This window comes from Mastigoproctus giganteus, chromosome 6, assembly GCF_048544385.1.
Source record: "Mastigoproctus giganteus isolate SK-2022 chromosome 6, ASM4854438v1, whole genome shotgun sequence".
Lineage (NCBI taxonomy): Eukaryota > Metazoa > Arthropoda > Arachnida > Uropygi > Thelyphonidae > Mastigoproctus > Mastigoproctus giganteus.
This window is the reverse complement of record NC_143580.1, coordinates 166,033,084-166,056,828: the sequence shown is the minus strand read 5'-3', so window position 1 is coordinate 166,056,828 and position 23,745 is coordinate 166,033,084. Positions and strand designations below refer to the sequence as shown.

The 23,745-nt window shown below is 39.5% G+C and overlaps 1 protein-coding gene across 4 annotated transcripts in view; it reads left to right on the top strand.

Annotated features, from left to right (window-relative positions):
• LOC150084726 (cytoplasmic dynein 2 light intermediate chain 1) overlaps positions 1–22,837 on the top strand; it is a 245,046-nt gene extending 222,209 nt beyond the window's left edge. For all 4 annotated transcript variants that reach the window (XM_090376577.1, XM_090376579.1, XM_090376576.1 and 1 more), the window contains one exon: positions 22,724–22,837. In XM_090376577.1, coding sequence (XP_090232703.1) covers positions 22,724–22,792 — 69 coding nt within the window. In that variant the 3' untranslated portion in view covers positions 22,793–22,837. The remainder of the gene's footprint in view (positions 1–22,723) is intronic.
• Positions 22,838–23,745: the final 908 nt, after the last annotated feature.

The window sequence follows — 23,745 nt, the reverse complement described above, 5'->3', positions numbered from 1 at the left end:
ACAAGACTGAAGATGAATGGACTTGCATAAAGGAAGCAATTCTGGGTGCAGCATGCGTAATCTTGGGTGAGACCCCGAGGCCGAGAAATGAGGAATGGTATGATGAGGAGTGCCGAGTAGCAGTAGAATTGAAAAGACAAGCCAGGGTGAAATGTTTGCAGTGGAATAGCAGAGCAAATAGTGAACACTACAAGGAAAAACAGATTGCTGCAACTAGGATATGTAGAAAGAAAAAGAGAGAAACTTTGAGAAGGAAGGTTGATGAAATGGTGGAACATTACAACAAGAAGGAAAGTAATATCCTGAGTGGAAATAGATGTTCCTATGCACAGGAAAAACTAATGACGTCCAGAATATTAAACAGACATTTAAAATTAAGAATATACAAAAGTCTCATTAGACCAGTTGTGAGATACGGTTGTGAAGCTTGGACATTAATGAGTAAGATGAGCAGTTGTTGAGAGTGTTTGGGTGTAGAATTTTACAAAAAGTTTTTGGGCCCATACAAGACATTGATGGATCCTGGAAGATCAGAATGAACTATGAACTTTACCATCTTATTTGGGGTGCAGACATTGTTAAATTTGTGAAGAGCCAGTGACTTTCCTGGTTGGGACATGTTATGAGAATGGATAACAGCAGAACAACTAAAAGTATAATTAAATGGAAACCTACCGGTAGGAGGGCAAGAGGAAGACTGTGGAAAAGATGGATGGATGGATGGATGGATGGATGGATGGATGACGTAGAAGAAGACTTAAAGATCATGAGAATAAGAAGTTGAGGAAGTTTGACGTCTGGGAGGGTTTACTGGCGGAATATCGTCGAGAAGGCTAAGACCCACCTGGGTTATAACGCCAAAAGAAGAAGATCAGTGTCTGATTCACTGGAAGAAACCAGTCAGGCAGGGGTCAATTCCATAAAGCAAAAACCAAGTCACGGTTAATGTTAAGGGAAAATGCATTTCTTTATTGTACTCTAATAGTGTGACAATGCCAAAGGGACATTACACTTCAAACCTCCTCATTTATCATTTGATAAGAATTATTCACCAGATTCAGAACTGAAATAAAAAATTTGTTGAAAAGTAGTGATTTGAAATGAAAATTATCAGTTCATCAGTCTATTTACCAAACAGTTGTAGAATCTATAAATGCAGCAGTAACTTCTTTTCATCATTCATCATTCTACTCTTCCGTTTGGCACAGGTTGAGTCCCTGTTTAGATATGGACCTCCATCGTTGTTGGTCTCTTGGATCTTTCATCATTTGTTGATAGCTCTGAAAGCCTGTGTATTCCTTTAGGCATTGGAGCCATTCTCTTTGGGTCTCCCTAGTGGTCTTTTATCTCCAATTCTTCCTGTCAGTACTACATTAGGCAGCCTGTGTTGTTTCATCTGGTTCACATGTCCAAACTGCTGAAGTTGTTTTTTGTAGATCATTTCTATTATGCTATGTACAGGCAAAGATGGGGGATCTATCTTCAGCCACAGTGGGTCTGTCACTCTTCCATGATATTGGTCCCATCTAAATTGTGGACTATGCAGTGGAGGAATGGCAAGCCAGCTGCATTATCTGCTTTAAATCCTATGGATCTCAGCAACTTCTTTTAAAATTGCTCATTCTTAGCATTGAAGAAAAGCTGCTTGAAGATAGTTTTTATTAAAGAAGCATTCATTTGAAGTTGTGAGCAGCTTTTTGATGAATTTTAAAATGTCACCAGTTAAAAGATTGCAACTTTCTAAAGATACAATTACTAAAAGATACAATTACAATTACAATTACTAAAGATACAATTACAACAATTACCTCGTCTGCTGACGAGGCTACTAGTGACGGTCGTGTTCAAAGCCGCTAAGTGGATTTTTCTTATTTATCGATTTGAAATTATTGTTTTTCTAAAACTTTTGATTTAAATTTAGTAGTATAACATTATTTTGTGATTTTTTGATTAATTTGGTGTATTTATTCTTTACTCGGCCTTGTAAAAGTATCGGTAAGGGTTTCCACGTGTTCGTAACTACCGTTACCGTTAGTAACTTTCCCGCCATTGAGATACCGTACTAGATATACTGTAGGTTATATACCGTACTAAATAGCGTTAGTTGAACTTCGTTAGCAGTTAAATTGTACGTTTAAATAAATACATATAACGACTTAGATTACAAACGTAATATAATTAATAACATAACATAATTAATTAATAAATTAATAGAATCATGACCCAGACCAGAGCAGCAAAGCAAAAGGCTCAAGCTAATGGAAGTGCTGTGGCTCAGAGCAGAACTGAGGGGGGCAGTTGTCCTCTGACTCACAGCCTTATAAAATGCACTGTTTGCTTGATGTTTGCAGAGCAATCGGGTACGGGACATGATACTGCAAAGGGGGATGTCTTTGTGTGTGCGCGATGCAAGGAGTGTATCGATATCAGGCAACAACTCAGCGTTCTTGTGGGCCTATATGAGAGCTTGAAGGACAGAGTGGATGCCCTCGAAGAAACTAAATTGAGGGGCCCATCAAGCTCTCAGCTGCCCACATCAACGCCAGAGCTTGCACTTGGTCATCGCGTGACACAGAGACAACCCCTAAGGCAGAATGCGCTGGTCCCGAAGGAACTAGTAGTTGTTGGTGACTCTATTGTCAGGGAAACGGGGAACATGCTTTGTAAAAAAGATAGGTGGAACAGGACCAGGGTATGTCTGCCAGGGGCTAAGGTTGATGACGTTGTAGAGCGAATATCATCTTTTAAGGGCACAAAAGGTGATATAGTTGTACACGTTGGCACTAATAATATTAAGAGTAGGAGACCGGCAGAATTACTTAACAAGTACAGGTCACTGTTGAACAAAAGCCGAGAATTAGGGTTAAATTTGAAAGTGTCTGCAATTCTGCCCAGACACGATAGGAGGGAGTATATGATGAGAGCCTTGTCGATCAATTCGGCCCTGGAAAGATTGTGCAAGGCTCAAGGGGTAGAATTTTTTTCAGCCTGGACTGTACTTGTTAACAGGAGAGCTTGCTTCTACAGGGATGGGATACACTTAAATAGAAAGGGTGCAAGAATATTTGCTGATGCTATCGAGGCAGTGTTAGGTGGGTCGGAAAACTGCTAGCTTGGGGGGAGACAAAGACCAATAGATTGACAGTAGCCACTGGCAGAGGTGAAAGAGATTCTTGCACTGCTTCTATTAGAATGAGCAGAAGCCTGAAAAACAAGATGCATGGTATTTCAGAGACTGCTGGGAGCCATTGCGGTACAAGTAAACACATGGGTTGTGTTAGGGTAGCTAAGAATAGAAACGGGTGCAGGTATACTTGCGTGTACACCAATGCTAGGAGTTTAGTAAATAAATTTGATGAATTTGAGGTATTGCTCAAAACATCGAAGGCAGATATTGTTGGGATATCAGAGACGTGGTGTCACACAGATATAAGGGATGCAGAACTGCAATTTGGGGAGTACAACGTCTACAGAAAGGATAGACAGGATAGGAAGGGAGGAGGGGTTATGCTATTAGTTAAGAAACACATAAAAACCAAGGAAGTGAAGCCAGTCGACATCGCTGGACAGTGCAGTGTGGAGTCAGTTTGGTGTGACATAAACATTGGGAGATCAAAATTGAGAGTAGGAGTGTGCTATAGGCCAAATGACTCTGATGAGTATAATAAGGAACTGTACAGGGAAATAGAGTGGGCCAGTAAATCAGAGTGTCTTATAATGGGAGATTTTAATTTCCCAGATATTGACTGGAATTTGGGGGCTGGTTACTCACACACTAGCAGGACTTTTGTGGATTTATTGGATGATTGTTTTCTACATCAGCATGTTCGGGAGGCAACTAGAGGGAGTAATACTCTTGATTTGATTATCAGCAGTGATTCTTCATGCATTAAGAATCTGCAGATAAATGAACCACTAGGTGGCAGTGATCACAGTGTGCTGAAGTGGGATTTACTCAAAGAGGTAACTACCATTAGGGGTAAAGGGAAGGGTTATTGCTTCCGTAAAGGCGACTACGATGGACTGAGACAGTATTTAAATTCTATACAGTGGGACCAACTGATGATGTTACCAACAGCAAATTCAAAATGGGAAGCATTCAAATAACTTATCTTGGAAGCTACTAGGCTTTACATACCAACTAAGAAATATTGTTCAAGGTTTAGGCCAAAATGGATGTCAGATGAACTAATGAGGCATATGGCAGAGAAGAAAAATGCATGGGATACATACAAATTAATACATGACACAGAAGCCTATGATAGATACAAGTTGATATGCAACCAAGTTACAAAAGAGGTTAGGCAGGCGAAGGCAGATTATGAGAAATCTTTGGCAAGGGATGCAAAGAAAAACAGCAAAGAGTTCTTTACTTATGTAAACTCTAGAAGGAAGGGGATGAATCAGATTGGTCCACTTGATATTGATGGGTCAAGTGTTGATGATCCTGCTCAGGTAGCTAACAAACTAAATGAATATTTTGCATCGACATTCACACATGAGGAGTTATTCAGCGAGGGGAATGCCAGAGGTGTATTCAACTCTAGCAGTAAGCTACAGAATCTTGAAATAACTGGGAGTAAAGTGGAGGAGAAACTGTTGAAGATAAACACAAGAAAGGCACCCGGGGTGGATGGGATCTATCCAGTTATATTAAAGGAGGCAGCAAAGGAAGTAAGCAAACCCTTAGCCATAATTATGAGAGCTTCCTTAGACTCAGGGGAGGTACCCATGGACTGGAGATGTGCAAATGTGACCCCAATTCACAAAGGAGGATCAAAGGGCGGCACAAGTAATTATAGACCTGTTAGTTTAACTTCTGTTCCCGGAAAATTAATGGAGGCACTGGTTAAAGAAGCACTGCAGGATCATTTAGACAAGACTTCAGTTATAGCTCAGACACAGCATGGTTTTGTTAAGGGAGGTCTTGCCTGACCAACTTGATTGGATACTATGATGCAGTCACAAAAGAACTGGATGCAGGGAATAACTTTGATATTATATACTTGGATCTTAGAAAGGCTTTTGATACTGTTGCACATGGAAGACTGCTACACAAATTGGAGCAGTGTGACATTGGAGGCAAATTGCTGCTATGGATAAAGGGGTGGTTGAGGGGGAGAAGACAGAGAGTGGTAATCAATGGACACTGCTCATCGTGGACTGATGTTATTAGTGGAGTCCTTCAGGGCTCAGTGTTGGGTCCATTATTGTTTTCTGTATTTATAAATGATATTGATGATGGTATATCGGGCTTAATGTCCAAGTTTGCAGACGATACAAAGGTTGGCAGGGTTGTCAAGGACACTACTGACACTATGCTGCTGCAACAGGATCTGGAAAGGTTGAGCAGATGGGCTGAGAGGTGGCAAATGAAGTTTAACATTGACAAATGTAAAGTACTACACATGGGAAACAGCAACCCCAGAGCAACGTATCAACTCTGTGGTACTACACTGACAGTGGTAGAGAATGAAAGGGACTTGGGGGTGGTTGTGCAAGCAGATATGAAGTTCTCTGAGCAGTGCAGACGGGCTGCAAGAGTAGCTCATGGAGTATTGTCAATGATATACTGGAATTTTTCCAGCAGGGATAAGGAGGTGATTATTCCATTGTATAAGGCGATGGTCAGGCCACACCTAGAGTACTGTATACAGGTCTGGAGGCCTCATTTCAAGAAGGATGTAGAGCTGCTGGAACGAGTACAGAGAAGGGCAACAAGATTAGTGAATGGAACAAAGGGGTGCTCTTACGAAGAAAGGCTTAAGTTTTGCAAATTACAGTGTCTGGAGACTAGGCACCAGCGAGGTGATCTGATAGAGGTGTATAAAGCCTTGAATGGTTTGAGCATGCTCAATGCTGATGGGATTCTTCCTCTAGCTCAGAAAAATCACCTGAGAGGGCATAAATTCAAATTGAGGAAAGACAGATGTAGGATAGACGTGCGGAAATTTGCCTTTAGCCAGCGGGTGGTTGGTTGGTGGAACAGACTTCCATCCCTTGTGGTGGAGGTTGATAGCCTAAATAAGTTTAAGGCTCAGCTGGACAGGTATTTTGAACGAACAGAGGGGTGAAGTGGAAGTGGGTTTTTTTTTTTTGGCTGATGCTGCATAAGCTTGCTTTCTTGCATCAAATGCCTCTACTAATGCTAATGCTAAAAGGTTAGAAGATGTTTTGCATGTTCAACCAAAGAGTGATCTCAGCAAATGTGACTAATATTCCTTACAATCTGATGAAAGAACAGATTTGTCTAACAGCTCAGCTAGCAGTCATAGTGAGAATGGTTTTTAGTGAATTTGCAGGAGAAAAATCACTAAAAATCATTCTGAAGAGGACCTCTTGAAATTATTGCCGTTGAAAATCAGGACCAGTTTGGGAGGATATACCCCTCGACGTGGGCACCTGTACGTGGTGAAGGGACCTCCCAGTGACGCTGCTGGACTTCCAGACTAGCATCACTGGGATCCAACGCCCACAGCCCAGGTTCCAGGCTTACATCAATGGAATCCGGTGTGTTTGCTGTGCGCTGCGACCTGTGGAAATTCGGAAAGGGGGATCCTGGTGGTTGAGGGGCCCAGCTTCAATACACCACTTTGGCCCCTGCTTCGACAAGACGGGTAGTCCTGGAAGGCCGAGCTAGGATCAATCGGCTAGTAGGCTCGCCTGCGAGGGTCAACCGTGTCAATGCCACGCCCCTACCCTCATGGTCCGAGGGACAGGATTCCGGCTGGCGGCGGTGCGGGTATAGTGTCTGGGTAGCCCTGGCGTTCCACTCCTGAGCGCATTTATTGCATGCCGGGTAGTGGGCGTCCCTTTGGGCTCCATGGTGGGTGGGGAGCCCGGGCACTGAACAATTTAAAAAACTTCATGAATCCTGATAAACATATTCCTTCAGGGGCCCCAACCCGGTCCCTATCTGAAAATAATGACGGAGAGGCAGATAGCATTATTGCTACAAAGAGGCAGCGAACCGAACTACCATCAGGGCCTGTCCCAAGGTTCTTAATAATGCATTCCACCAACGAAACACCGATTGGTAAAATGTCGCCCTTTTTTATACAAAAAGGGTTGGATGGGTTAGCAGGTACACCCAAGTCAGTTAAGAGGCTCCGTTCTGGGGACCTCTTGATTGAAACAAAAAATGACAGGCAGTCTGAACATCTACTCCGAGTAACATCAATCGGAGGTATACCCATAACAGTGACACCACACAGAACACTAAATTCATCGAGAGGTGTCATTTCGGAGTGGGACCTTCTCGACGTCACCGAGGAGGAAATCTGCTCCGAATTAAAACCACAGGGAGTTACTGCCGTCAAGAGAATCACTGCGCGAAGGGATGGAAAAATAGTTAAAACCAGGAGTGTTATCCTGACTTTTAACTCTCCCAAACCTCCTGATGAGATTAAAGCTGGATACATCAACGGTGTTTTAAATGTCAGAAGTATGGACATTCTCAAATGGCCTGCCGTGGAGTCCTTGCATGTGCCCAGTGCGGTGCAAAGGACCACGAAACAACAGCATGTTCAGCCACTAAACCCACCTGCATTAACTGTGAGGGAGAACATCCGGCCTATTCAAGGGCATGCCAGAGGTGGAAAGAAGAAAAAAAAATTCAACGGCTGAAGGCAGAGCTAAACATATCATACCAGGAGGCAAGAAAAGCAGTGAAACCTCTTAACATCAAAACACCTACCTACGCCCAGAAGGTAGCAGGGAGGTGTTCGATTGGGACTCAGACGGACATGTCCGTCGCTCCAAAAGAATCATTTACTCCCATTGCACATTATCTTTTAAGCTCCCAAAAACCTGCACAGAAGGACCAATCAGCTGCCACTCCTATATCGGTACCTCCAAATGCTCCACAAGTAACAAAAGCAAAAGAAAAGAATAAGAAAGGGGAAGTAACACCTAGTACCCAGGAAAACATGGATGTCGAGCAGAAGGAGGTACATGATGAGTCAGTTTTGGAACTCTTCGCTGAGGAAGAAATGGACACAGGACAGCGTCCATACTTCCCCAGGAAAGATAAATCCAAGACTGACAAAATTAAGCCCTCAGCACCTCGGAAGCCGCCTGATGGACCCACCAAGTCCAAATAATGGCTAAATTCCTACAGTGGAATTGTCGTGGATTCCGGCAAAATACTGACGACATCAAGGCACTCCTGCAAAAGCACAAACCAGTTTGCTTTTGCATACAGGAGACTTATTTAAAGGCAAATGATGACCCCACCATGCATAACATTACCATCATTCATAAGGATAGAATTGTGGATGGTCCTGCCCACGGAGGAGTCGCAATCCTTGTCGGCAACCAGATCCCATTTCAGCCTTTGCAGCTTACAACTAGCATTGAAGCTGTAGCAATTCGCCTTACAGTGGGGTTCTTATTAACTGTCTGCTCTGTTTATTTGCCACCTGGGATTGACATCCCGCAGAAAGATCTTATCATGCAATTGCCTTCCCTGGAAGGCCCGGCTAGGATCAATCGGCTAGTAGGCTCGCCTGCGAGGGTCAACCGTGTCAATGCCACGCCCCTACCCTCATGGTCCGAGGGACAGGATTCAGGCTGGCGGCGGTGCGGGTATAGTGTCTGGGTAGCCCTGGCGTTCCACTCCCAAGTTTAATTCTTGGGGACTTCAATGGACATAACACTCTGTGGGGTAGTGCTGACATCAATGGAAGGGGACGAGTCATAGAGCATATGCTCACTGACAATGATCTCTCCCTCCTAAATGTGGGAACAAACACCTTCTTCCACATGCCTACCCGTACATTCTCTGCCATTGATCTTTCTATCTGCTCCCCTTCTCTCCTTCCTTCACTTACTTGGGAGGTAGAAGAAAATCCATATGGAAGCGATCACTTCCCCGTGATAACCACCCTAACTAGTGGAAGACAGTGTCTGCCATTTAGTTTACCGAGGTGGAAGATTGATCAGGCTGACTGGAATGCCTTTCAATATCTGGCAAACTTTGACATTGCTACAGTCAGTCAGGAACCAATCAATGAAGCAGTCATGTATGTCACAGAAACGATTGTCCAAGCAGCTGCAATTGCAATCCCAAAATCATCCAGCCGGTTCCCATTATTTCCCAAACCTTGGTGGAATTCAGAATGCACGGCAGCAAAAAAAAGCACAAAACAAAGCGTGGGGGATATTCCGCCGATATCCCACCACTGAAAATTTAATATCATTCAAACGTGCACGTGCAACAGCACGTTACGTACGACGTCAGAGCCAAAGGAAATCTTGGATTCGTTTTACATCTTCCATAACTCAGGCTGCTAGCTCAAAAGTAGTCTGGGATAAGATCCGGAAAATGAAGGGAAAATATCCACCATGCCCTTCAGTGATCCTCGAGCAGAACGGATGTCCAATTGCAGATCGAACTGCAGTTGCAAATAGTCTAGGGGAAATATTTGCAAAAATCTCTGCAACAACATCCTTTCCCGCAGAGTTTTTGGCCCTAAAAAAGAAAATTGAGAAAAACCCACCGAACTTCTCTTCAAAAGGGCTTGAATCATATAACAAGCCCTTTTTACAGGAAGAGTTAAATGCAGCACTCGCTCTCACGCATGCAAGTGCTGGGGGGCCTGATGACATCCACTACGAAATGTTAAAACACCTCTCACCACAATCTAAGGATCACCTTTTAATTCTGTTTAACAAAATTTTTATTCACAAACAATTTCCGGATTCCTGGCAAAGGGCTATCGTCCTTGCTTTCCCAAAACCAGGAAAAGACCCTAGCAATCCAAGTAACTATCGTCCTATTGCTCTGACAAGCTGTTTGTGCAAAGTCCTGGAAAGAATGGTTAATGCACGCCTCGTATGGTATTTAGAAACAAATGGTCTGCTTTCCAGGACACAGTGCGGCTTCCGAAGAAATCGATCCACTCTGGATCATTTAATCCGATTGGAAACGTCCATTCGTGATTCTTTTATTAAATCCGAGCATTTGGTAGCAGTTTTCTTTGATATTGAAAAAGCGTACGACACAGCCTCACGATTTGGGATTTTAAAAGACCTCTATAACTTTGGTCTTAGAGGTAACCTTCCTCTTTTTATTAAAAACTTTCTTTCGAATCGCCAATTTCAAATCCGTTTAGGATCCACCCTCTCTCGAGTTTTCTCTCAGGAAGAGGGAGTCCCACAAGGATCCGTTCTAAGTGTCACGCTTTTCGCAATCAAAATAAACTCTATCGTAGAACAACTTCCACCCACTGTAAACAATGCCCTCTATGTTGATGACTTTGCTATATTTTGTCATTCATGCAATATGAGGGTCATTGAAAGGCAACTGCAGAAAACCATTGATCATCTTACAGCTTGGTCTTTGGCTAATGGGTTCAGATTTTCATCACAGAAGACTGTTTGTGTACACTTCTGTTGCAAATGTAATCTTCATCCTGACCCAGAATTAAGGCTTGGGCAAAATAACATTCCAGTTGTAGCAGAATTCAAATTCCTTGGACTTATTTTCGACAAAAAGCTGACATTCTTACAACATATTCGTCAGCTGAGGACAAGATGTGTCAAAGGGCTTAACATCCTTCGTGCCCTTTCGTCAACCTCACGGGGCGCAGATCGTGCTACCCTTCTTCGTCTCTATCGGGCACGTGTCCGTTCCAAACTCGACTATGGGTCTCAGGTCTATGGTTCTGCTAGAGATAGTGCACTTCGGTGGTTAGATCCAATCCACCATCAAGCCATCCGGACAGCCACTGGAGCATTTCGCACATCTCCTGTCCAAAGCCTTTACGTTGAAGCAAATGAACCATCTCTGTCTCTTCGACGTAAGCAGTTGTCCTTACAGTACGCCTTCAAATTAAAATCCCTGCCCGATCATCCCACGTGGCCATCCGTTTTTGAGCCACGCTGGAAAAACCTCTACAACACCCGTCGGACTGCCAACAAACCTTTTGGTATTCGCATTCAAGGGCTGCTGAATGAGCTGAACTTGACGGTAGACAACGTTGCCCAGTCACCAAGGCAATTCTTTCCACCCTGGCATGCTCATTTTCCAACTTGTGACTTCTCCCTTAAGATCTGGGAGAAGGCTACTACACCGCCATCTGTCTACCAGCAACTCTTTGCATCACATAGACAGCAGTATTCTGACTTTCTGCCAATCTATACAGATGGCTCAAAGTTAGAATGTCATGTGGGATCGCTGTTGTGTTCCCTCACAAAACATTATCCTATAAGATCCCACAAGAAACTAGCATTTATACTGCAGAGTTGCATGCAATACAATCAGCCCTAGATCACATTAAAAATCGCGACTACCAGAGGTATATGATTTATTGCGATTCGTCGAGCGTGTTACAGGCTCTGGTATTGGTGGGTTTTAACCCTCATCCGATCCTGTCCAGGATCCGGCAGATTCTTTTTTCTCTCAAGAAATTAGAATTCGATATTCGCTTTTGCTGGATCCCAAGCCACATTGGGATCCGGGGAAATGAATCGGCTGATGCCACTGCCAAATCAGCCATTTCCCTGGATAATCATTGCCTGTCAGTCCCCTATACAGACTACAGGCAAATAATACGTTCTAAACTGCTTTCCCAATGGCAAGATTCTTGGCATGGACAGGCCACAAATAAATTACATCACATCAAGCCTGTAATTATGCAATGGCAGTCCAGTCTACGCAGGGTCCGAAGAGAGGAAGTTGTTCTTGCTCGGCTCCGCATAGGTCATAGTCATCTAACCCATTCCTACTTGCTGAGAGCGGATGACCCACCTATGTGTGAGATGTGTAATGTTATTTTAACCGTCCATCATATTTTAATAGAATGTTCCGTTTTTATAGAAGCACGACGCTTGTATTTTACCGCTTTTAATAATTTGACTGAGCCATTTACACTCGGTCAGATTATAGGTGACAGACACAATATGTCTGACGTTTTTAACTTTTTACAATTTATTAATTTTTATACAAAGATCTAAGTTTTATGCTTTTACTTTTATACCTTTTTAACACAATAATTGTTTGACGTGGTAGCCTTGGCTACCAAAATGTTTAATAGCATTTTAAAATTTGACTTGGCGCATTATGGCCTTAGCTGCCAATGCACCATAAAAAATCAAATCAAATCAAATCAAATGGGAGGATATATGTAATATATATATATTTTTTTTATGTAATATTTTTAAAAGGTAACATTGGAAATTATTGATTTACTTCTTAACCTTTACATGATCATGTACGTATTCAATCTAATGTACATATATACATTTGATCTGTGTTTTTTATATGCAAGTTCCTGAGAGTCCATTTATACATTGCTTTTTTTATAAAGTTATTTCTAGTACATTTCAAATGATGTCTGTAATTTTGTTTTCAACATGCTATGCTCTTTATCTGTAGTTTCAACTAATAATAGACAATTTTAATAGATGGTAGCACAAAAATTGTTGTGAAATTCAGAGAAGAACATTGCACTTGTTGGGAGCCATTTTTAAAAAAGCTAGAAATTGAAGATATTTGATAATCAGATCAAGAAAATCAAACTAAGTGATATATTAACAGATATAAAGGATATAATACCTTCAGGAGGAAAAAAAAAGTAACAAGTTTATTTTTTTTAACCATATTTTAAGATTTCTTTATTTTCATTTATTTATTTATTTTACAATTCTGGTTTGATTTTTGACAATAATTTTACCACAGTGCTGAGAATAAAGTCAAAATGAGAAGAAATTAATATTTAAAAGCATTTAAGTACAATGTTTTCATTTTTACAAAACTCCAAAATTTCAGGAAGAAACTCAGTTCATAGCACTCTATATCAGAAACTGACTATTAGGGAGCCTGCCCATGTTCAGCCAATCCACTGGTGAAAAGGTTAATATGCTTAACATCAGTCACAACTGATGGGACTCCTGCAATGGTGGAAAGAAATGATAAATTTACTGTCCTTGTTTTAAAAAAAAAAAAATCTAAACTTTTGTTCATGGTACAAAAGTTTATACAGGCTGGCCTCAATTAATGCGATTAATTCGACCCGCATCGCACAAAACGGAAATGCATTAATCGAATAACTGGTCCTTGACCTTCTGGAATGTCCATAAAGAATTTAAAAAATACCTTTTAAATAACTTTTAACTGTATACAATGTAAAAGATAATGAAAATAATTATGGAATTAAATGTTTATTGCATAAAATAGCGATTCCCAAACTGTGCGCCGCGGAATGTTTTAAATTTTCGAGGGAAACACAGCGATACTCAACATCTGTTGGACACCACGTGAACCACCCAAGGTAGTTCACAGTTTCAGCATTTCTTATTTAAGTTGTTTGGACCTAACTACTAAACGTAATGGTTAGGTATTTCTTTTGGTCTGGGTGCGCCTTGAAAAAATTACTGAGACACTAAGGGCGCTGTGATCCGAGAAAGTTTGGGAACCTCTGACATAAAATACACAATGAAGAAATGACTGTTCCGGAAATATTTGAACAGTGTTGACTTTCTCTTTTCATCAATCAATTTCCGATAGCGGACAACAATCTTCTCTAGGCCCTGGCGAAATAAATACTGCAGAGAACCTCAAACCTTTTGTTTCAGGTTCTATGCGATACGAAAGATTTCATCTAATTCTTTTACTGTTATCTCCTTTGCGGTAAAATTTTCATCTGGCTCATTTAAAAATTTGAATTTTTATGCAAGTGTGCATTGACTTTATTAGCAGGAGACAAACAAGTAACACGTCTTCTTCCGATGGTTGATGGAACACACCGAAGCAGGCAGCAGGCAAACGTTTGTTTATTGACTGTACGACTCGCGGTAAGCTTAACGCGCGATTCAAATCTTTTTCAACCATCGGATAAAAAAAATCGCTTTAACTGGAAATTTACATCGTGTAAAGTGAAAAGTGGTATAATTTTTCAAATAGCGTTAACTGAAAATCGCGTTAATCGAACTCGCGTTATGCGAGGCCTGGCTGTATTGTACTTAGTGCCACACTGGTCATGGAAATTCTGGAAAATGCTAGAAGTGTGCATTTTCAACTAGAGCCAACCCATGCCTTAATGGGCTGGTGAGCTGACTAGCAGAAAACAACCTAAAAACATTTACAACCATAACTTCTCTTTAGAGAAGTTATGGTTGTAAATAAGTTATGTAAAAGAATTAAAATATTAATTATCCTTGTGCAGATTATTCAGTTTGTGGGTTACTCACAAACTGAATAATCTGCATGATTTACCAAATATGCACATAATTTGCAAATTTATTGAAGACATATGTAACAGCATGTCATCTACAAACTGAACTATCCTTTCAATTTTTGTGAGACACTTCCAGTTATGTGTTTCCAAATCTGTTTTTTTGTTTCATGATTCCTTTCAAGTATAAAGGGCAAGAGATTATCAGTGTGTGATTTCTCATTGATCTTATCTATTTATTTTAAATTATCATTACTTGATATTGATACACAATATTGTGTATCAGTAACTATATTAAGGCATATCAGAGGGATGATGACATCATGAAGGCTGTCCTTATCAGACAGCTTTAATGGTGGTGAGGGTGTGATAGAGAGTGGAGGCACAGGGGGACCACAGGGTCGTGCTTGGATGTGGAGGTCTAGCAGAGGCAGGTTTGAATGGGTGTGGTAGGGTGCCTTTAGTACTCTTCCACTCTCTAGTACTCTCTAGTATCAGGGGAACTCTTCTACCTCTGCCTGAGATCTGCTAACTAATTGAAGACCTTAGAATTTGCTCCAAGTCATCAGCATGACTTGAATGCAATCCAGACTTCTAATTATTGACAAGTAGTGAAATCCCTATACTCTCATAGCATAGAGGACTAAATTTGCCATTAGCCATTACAGGTTAAAAAAAAAAAAAAAAAAAAGGTAAACTGCAGCCATTATCAACCCACTGCAGGATGGAAGCCTCCTCAACAATTCATGTTGCGAGAATGGACCATAATCTGCCACACTGGTCCAGTGTGGGTTGGCAGATCAACTGTACTCAGCAGTCAGGGGCTTGAACCCCGGTCTACTCAAAGAGCGTGTGCTATTGCACTCCCGCTCCTGACCACTCAGCTACGGAGGCCATTACAGGTATACCTCACTTAATGCAGGGTTAGGTTAGCTTCCTCTAAAATGAGTCATTAAGAGAAATGTCATTAACTGATTGGCAATTTCCCATGTACTCCTGTAGTAAAATGATAGCTGTGTTCCTTTAAAAAAAATTTTAAGTAGTAATATTTTAAATATAACAGTTGTTAGAGTTCAGCAATAATAGAAATAGACTCACTTATTTTGCATAAATTAAGTAATAACAACTGGCTAACTAAATAGTAAAATAATAATAATGGAAGACTGAAACTTTGTGCTGAAATTTAATGTGCATTCATCCCTGTTAGGCCTATAACAATGAAAAAAAAGAAAAAATATAGAATAAAAAAATTAACATTGTTTTCCCTTTATCTTTGTTCACAGACAAGGAATCATTTTTTTTTTTAAAGATGAACAAGGTTAGAGTTGTTTTAAACATGTCTGTTGACATCTACATAAATTTCTTCCTCTCTTCATAAATAGCTGATAATATTTGCATGCTTTTTAAGAGGTTCCTCTTAATTTTGCTGCTCCTTTGTATGTCTTCATCTTTCTCAGTGGAGATGGTCATTGGAGTTTCTAAATGGGTTAAAACTTTTAAATGTCCTTAGTGTTAATAATTTGAATACAATTGGTTGTTGAAGTTGTTTTTGGTTGCTTTGAATTTTGAATACAGTCAGACCACAGATTTCTCCAAGCTCTATTAAAATTTGATGCCTTAACTTCCTTCCATGCTGCTTCTCCCTTTCTTGAGAATTTTGGATCCTTTTTTTTTTAATCTTTTGTTGTAAGCGAATGAGATTGTTTAAAATATGTTTATTGACATCTACACATTCTTCTTCTCTTCATAAATAGCCAGTAATATTCGTATGCTTTTCTATCTCCCTGCTAATTCTGCTGCTCCTTTGAGTGTCTTTATCTTTCTAGGCAGAGATGGCTCCTGGAGTTTCTGTATGGGTAAAAGTTTCTGACATACTTGGTTGTTATTAATTTTGTGATCTGCAGCATTAGCATTTCTTCACCTTTGTGTCATATTCTTTGGTCTTCAGTTTTGAGGAGTTCAGTTGTCACCTGTGATTCGAGTAAATTGACCACATCATACTTTACATTACATTATTCAAGCCAGACTTTTTTGCAATCTCCACTATGTTTCTTTAGTATCATGTGCTACCTTTCCCAGTCCAAGGCAATTTTGAATACAGACTATAGATTTCTCCAAGTTCTATTCACATTTTGATATCTTAATTCCTTTCATGAGCAGTTAGGTCCATTTTTTAAAATGAGTCCAAAATGGGACTGTTAAAGTGAAGCCAATAAAGAATGGGGTAAATGGTGAACAAATAAAAATAGCATATAGAATACCTTATACTTAATAAATAATGCTTCAGTTTGGCAATAAACATCGCAACAATGATTTATTTTTACTCAGCTTGGAGCATGCTTTTAAATATTTTTGGAAATAATTTTTAACATGTCATTATAATGAGGTGAGGGACATCACAAACCAAATATTGGTGGTAATTTTCAAGTATCATTATAATGGAATGTCATTAAATGAACTGTTATTAAGCAAGGTATGCCTTCTAAAGAATTTCTGGATAATCTTGATTGGATAAAAAGTTCCAAATGTATTCACTTTCAAATTGGCATAAAGAAATTGGAAAATCTTATATGTTAGAACTTACCTCCTAACTGCTTTCCTTTAGTTATGATGAAATTAAACTAGAAAAAATGCAAGCATTAAACACCTATTAAAATAAAATCCCATACAGCAACATGGAGTAATTATCCTTTATGAACATTAGAGAAAGGGGCACTTGCCTGTATATGGGATTTCATTTTAATAAGTTCTTAATGTACTTTTACAAACACAAAAGGTGATATTGTTGTACACTTTGGGAATAATGATATTAAGAGTAGGAGATCTGAGGATTTACTTAACAAGTACAGGGCAAAGTTAGCAAAAAATCGCGAAGGATTGAATTTGAAAGTGCCTGCAATTCTGTCTAGACACAATAGTAGAGCGTATACGTTCAGTGCCTTGTCAATCAATTTTGGCCCTGGAGAGATTGTGCAAGGCTCATGGGGTAGAATATTTCTTAGCATGGTCTGTTGCTTGTTAACAGGAGAAACTGTTTTTACAGGAATGGGATACACTTGAATAGAAAGTATGCAAAAATATTTGCTGATACTATCGAGATGATAGGTCAGATAGATCGAGGCAGTGATGGATCAGAAAACTGCTAGCTTGGAGGGATACATAGACTAATAGCTTAACTAGTGCTGCAGGCAGAGGCAAAAGTGATTCTTGCACTGCTACTATCGGTACATGCAGCAACCTGGAAAAAAAGGTGTCTGAGACTTCAGGCCCAGCTGTGGATCATCATGAAACAAATAAATATATCGGCTTGTTAGTAGGATAACTAAGTGTAAGAACATGTGCATATATACTTGTATGTACACTAATGCTAGGAGCATTGTAAATAAATTTGATGAGTCTGAAATACTGAATAATTCATCAAATACAGATGTTGTAGGAATAGCAGAAACATGGTGTCACTCAGACATAAGTGATGCTGAATTTGAATATGGGGGAGTGCAATCTATACAGGAAGAACAGAGAGGACAGGAGAGGTGGAGGGATTATGCTCTAGTTAAGCATATTAAATATAAGGCAGTAAATCCAGTTGACGCATGATCAATGCAACACTGAGTCACTTTGGTGTGATATAAGCACTGAGAAAACAAAATTGAGAGTAGGTGTGTGTTATATACCTGACTGTGATGAGTATAACAAAAAGCTGTACAGAGAAATAGAGTGGGCCAGCAAATCATAATGGCTCATAATGGATGAGTTTAACTTTCCAGATGTTGGCTGGAATTTGTGTTTTGGTCGCTCACACACTAGCAAGACTTTTGTGGATTTTTGGATGACTGTTTTCTACAGCAGCAGCAGCATGTTAGAGAGGCAACAAAAGGAAGCAATACTCTTGATCTGGTTTCTTTTTTTTTTTTATGGAAACCCCAAACGCGAAGGGTATTAAAACCTTTAGTACTTAGTACCATGCATGGGTTGAAGGAGAAGTATGGGGGAAGGGGGATGCCGGAAACTTTGCTCTAGAGACTAAACATGGGTTTCACCACTTCAAGCCTCCAATAAGCAAAGTGGTGGTATTTCACCGGTTGATGAAAGTCATCTATCACTTATCAGCAATGATTCTTCATGCATTAAGAATCTGCAGGTAAAAGACCTACTGGGTGATGGCAATCACAGTGTACTAATGTGGCATTTAATTAAATATCTAACTACTGTTGAGGTTAAAGGAAAAGGCTTTTGCTTCATTCGTAAGGGTGACTACAGTGGTTTCAGAGTTTTTAAATTCTGTGCAGTGGGACTAACTGATGGTGTTACCAACAGCAAATTCTAAATGGGAAGTAATCAAAGAAGCTACTAGGCTTTTCATACCAACAAAGAAATACTGTTCAAAGCTAAGACCTAAATGGATGTCAGATGAACTATTGAGACACATGGCAGAGAAGACTGTGCATGGAATGCATATAAATTATCAAGTGATACAGAAGCCTATGGTAGATATAAATTAGTCTGTAATCAAGTCACAAAGTAAGTTAAGTAAACTAAAGCAGATTATGAAAAGTCTCAGGCAAAGAATGCAAAGAAAAACAGCAAAGACTTCTATGCTTATATTAACAGCAGAAGTATGGGGGGTTGAACCACAAGGAATTCTTTAGAGAATGGAATTCCAGAAATTTATCAAATTAGCGAGGAGCTAAATGACTTTGTGATAATTGAAAGGAATGTGGAAGAGAAATGGTTGAAGATGGACATAAAAAAGCACCTGGGATAGATGGAATCTATCTAATTATATTAAGGGAGCCAGCAAAAAAGATAAGCAAACCATTAGCCATAATTATGAGAGCATCCTTGGATTCAGGGGAGGACCTTAAATTCACAAAGGGGGGATTGAACAATGTGAGTAATTACAGACCTGTTAGCTTAATATCTGTTCCAGGGAAAATAATGGAATCACTGGTTAAAAAATAATGCAGGACTATCTGAACAGGCATGCAAATATACTGCAATCAGAGCATGGATTTGTTAAGGGGTGACTTTGTCTAGCCAATCTGATAAGTTAGTATGACACAGTGGCCATGGAACTGGATGCAAAAAATTATTTTCCCATCATATACCTGGATTTCAGGAAGGCTTTTTATACTGTTGCACATAATAGACTGCTGTACAAACTGGAGCAATGTGGAATTAAGTTACTGCTATAGACAAAGCAATGGTTAAGTGGAAGAAGACAGAAAGTAGTTATTAATGGGCACTGCTCTTTGTGGACTAATGTTATTAGTGGAGTTACCCAGGGTCCAGTGCTGGGTCCATTGTTGTTTTTAATATTTATCAATGATATTGATGAAGTTATATCAGGCATAATGTCTAGGTTTGCAGATGATACAAAGGTTTGTAGGGTGGTTAATGACAGTCTTTAAGGTGAGCTACTGCAACAAGATCCGGGAAAATTGGGTCAATGGGCTGAGAAATGGCAACTGAAGTTTAACATTGACAAATGCAAGGTACTACTGTGGGTAGCAGTAACTGCAGAGTAACTTACCAACTGTGTAGTGCTACACTCGGGTAGTGGAGAATGAAAAAGACCTCAGGATAATTGTGCAGTCATACATAAAACTCTGAGCAGTGCAGACATGCTGCCAGCTCAGCTCATAGGGTTTTGTCAATGATATACAGAAACTTTGCTAGCAGGAATAAGTCAGTTATTATCCATTTGTATAAGGCCATGGTTAGGCCTCATCTTGAGTAACATATAAAAAGTATAAAAAACCTTCCTGAAATCCTGGAGACTTCACTTTAGGAAGGATGTAGAACTGCTGGAACAGGTGCAGGTAACCAGGGAAATTTGCCCTCAGCCAGAGGGTGGTTGATTGTTGGAGCAGGCTTCCATCAATTGTTGTGGAAATGGGTGGATTGAATAAATTCAAGGAAGAACTAGACAAATTCTTAGAGGGTACGAATGGGTGAACTGTGTATGTTTTTTTTTTATTATTATTTTGGCTGTTGCTATATAAGCTTGCTTTCTTGCATCATTTGCTTTACTACTACTGCTTTGTAATTTAAATGAACCAGAAAAGGGAGGGGGATAGTTCTAAAACACATAGACAAAGAAAGTAATTTTAAAATATTATTTATTGATTTCACAATAATATGTCACATTGCATCATGTGACACATTAATTTCTGATAAATTATTATTACATGTAGGGGGGAAAGAATTTCATTACTTTCTGACGGAAGTGCTCTTGTGAACAAGCAATTTCATAGGCAATGTTTTATTCAGTTTCTGGAATTAGCCCATATAATACCTACAGGAAAAAGTAACAGAAGGCTCAAAAAGGAAGTCACTTTCTTTCTCCTTTTTTAACTCTAATCCCACCAACAGACTAATATCAGCTGCTTGTTCACTCTATGGCAGCACTTTTTTCCCCCCATACTTCACCTGATGGAGCTTGTCCCCACTGACCTCTTTGGGGATGCCTACTCTATCATCCCCATCCTTCTACCTGTTTTCCCCAGTCTTCAGTCTCCCCCCCCCCCCACTTTAACTAAACTGTCCAAGTATGCCCTTAGCAAAGCTGCCAAATTCTAATCAATGTCTAAATTCAACCGCTCTCATAAACCTCTTTCGGCCGTTCCAAATTCTAGTGTTCACTCCCCCCCCCACTTTTAATAGGGGCCCAACAGCTAAATGGTCAGAGAAACAACAGAACATAACACTACACAACAAACCACTCCCCACACACTTTTTTAAATCTCTGGCCTCCACAGAATTCTGTGTCACACAAACAGAGAACACAATGCAAAGATGGGGGAACCCCTGGTGTTGTCAGACAACTAACACGCACAAACAAAGTACTCTTGCCTCCACATGGCAGGGCTGGAAACCTGGTGAATAAAGTTAACCTCTCCGGTCCTGAAAGGAGCAACCCCTTGAAAAACAATAACTGTAAAGTCACAGGGCAGAAAGATACATCCCAAATAAGTAGTAAAAAATGACAAAGATCATGTTATCACTGCACACAAATTAAAACAGATATTCGGAACCTCTTTTAGCTATGTTATCAAGTAAGAACACATGACAATCTTTTCTACTCTATATGGTAACAAAACTAATCTCATCTCATGAACATTGGTAAGGACCTACCCCCAAACACCAAATGCAAAAATCCACAGACAAAAAAAAATTTTAAAAGTAATCTAATGCTTAAAAGCATTCTGTACTGGTAAAAAAATGCTATGGCTGTATTTTAATATAAACTGTGTGAAATTTAATTTCTAGTGCAATGTAAACTAAAAAAAAAAACCCTGCTTTTTTCCAAAAAAAATCTCATTTTCCTCCTGATTACATATGCCTGATCTCCAGCTTTTGAAATTCAAAAGTGGCAGTTCTGCATCTCCATTGCAATTCCAATTTGCTTTTAGAATACCCTTTCCTTAAAAATTATTTTCCTTTTCATTTTTCATTCACCACTTTAACTTGCTAAAAATATTATGCCTTCTTCCCCTGCCCCTTTCTCACCATCTTCACTTTCATATAAATATCCAAAACCAGCAATCTGTGCTATTGGTAAGCACTCTCCAGGCATTGCATTGCCTTAGTTCCTCCCTCTTAATTAGTAGGAGGGAGGAATTAAGGAGATGAGCATAAAATGACATTCAGTGAATGTCATTTTATGCTCATCTTTTTTCTGATAATATGTAAATACAATAATCAAATTATAGATTACTACTATTTCCAATGCAGATTTTCCTCTCTTCATTCTAATTCCCATGTCCTTGCTAACCATATACTCTACTACTAAATCTCTCTTTATCCTTCTCAACCTGTCCATTCAAATCCAACCCCCCACAATGATCTGGTCACCACTTGGTACTCCTGTTGTACTCAAGCTCTAACCAAAATGTTTTTCCTCTCCTCGTTCATACCTTGCCGTGGTGCACTCAAAACATTTACTCCTCCCTTCCATTAGCAGTTTTACCATTATCAAGTTATCATTCTTCCTTTCCACCACTTTCACATCCTTATCCAAAACAGTACTAATTTCATTTTGCCTGTCTGCACACTCCATATATATGTTGCCAATTTTCTCACCTTTCTTCCCTCCACTTGTTTTTTGCGCACAAACAATTCTTATCCTTGGTCTTCTTTAAAATCTCTGTTAACCCATTCCCCTTCCTGTTAGTGTACCTATATTCCAAATTCCAGGTTATAATTCTTCTCAAATGGACTGTCTTCTTTACACACACACCTCGTCCATGCTTATGTGAGAGATCTCCTCCACTTTTTGTACCAACCAGGGGGGAATTGCTGTGCATCACTTTTAGAGGCTACTCTAGCATTAAACAAAGGACTCATCATTGATATTGTAAACAGTTTTATAGCTGAGTGCTCCTGATTTCACCCTTCCTCCTTTTTCATTCAAGCTTGTGGGACTGACATAAACAAACTTAAAATAGTAAATTCATTATTTTTATGATAAATATTAATCAGACAGTAGTGTATTACATAGAAAATAAATTTTCATTTTTTATATATACATTTTTTTTATGTAGGAATTGGAAGATTACAGAAGAAAACTGCAGCACAAAAAACCAGAATGGGAAGAATTAAATTTGGATTGATATCTCTTAACATTCTGAAGGTGTCAGGTTTTTATTTATTGCCTTTCAGTTAATCAAAGACGTCCTCATCACATCTAATGTGATCTTCAAATTAAAGACCAATAGCTATTAAGCATGGATTTTATTATTTAATTCACAATTCACATATTATACTATTAATCGTAAACCTCAATAACACTGGTTAAAAAAAAAAATATATATATATATATAACTTTTCCCCAGAGTAAAAGTTGCAGATTCTAAGAAAATTGTTCTGCTGCTTTACAAATATACAAAATTTATATCTCTATTACGGCTCCATTGAAAGATGTACAGAAATATTAGAAACTTAATGAAGAATCAGTTTCAAATATTGTACAATAATATGTATGCTATCTTAAAAATGAGGCTTATTCATTTTAAAATGAATATGCCTCATTAATGGGTTGTTAATGATGGTAATGATAGTACACTACTGCAACAGAATTTTTAAAAGTTGAGCAAATGGGCTGAGAGGCAGCAACTGAAGTTTAACATTGACAAATGTACTACATATGGGTAGCAGTAACCCTAGAGTAACGTACCAACTGGGTGGTACTACACTCAAAGTAGCGGAGAATGAAAAAGACCCAGAGGTAATTGTGCAGTCAGATATGAAGTTTTCTGAGCAGTGCAGATAGGCTGCAAGAGTAGCTCATGGTGTCTTGTCAATGATATACAGGAATTTTGCTAGCAGAGAAAAGGTGATTGTCTCTATGTATAAGGCAATGGTCAGGCTGCACCATGAGTACTGCATACAGGGTCTGTAGTCCTCATTTTAGGAAGGATGTAGAGCTGCTGGAATGACTACAGAAATGGCAATGGGATTGGTGAGTGGAACAAAGGGTTGCTGTTACCAAGAAAGGTTTAAGTTCTGCAAATTGCAGCATCTGGAGACTAAACACCTGCAAGGTGATGTAATTGAGGTGCGTAAG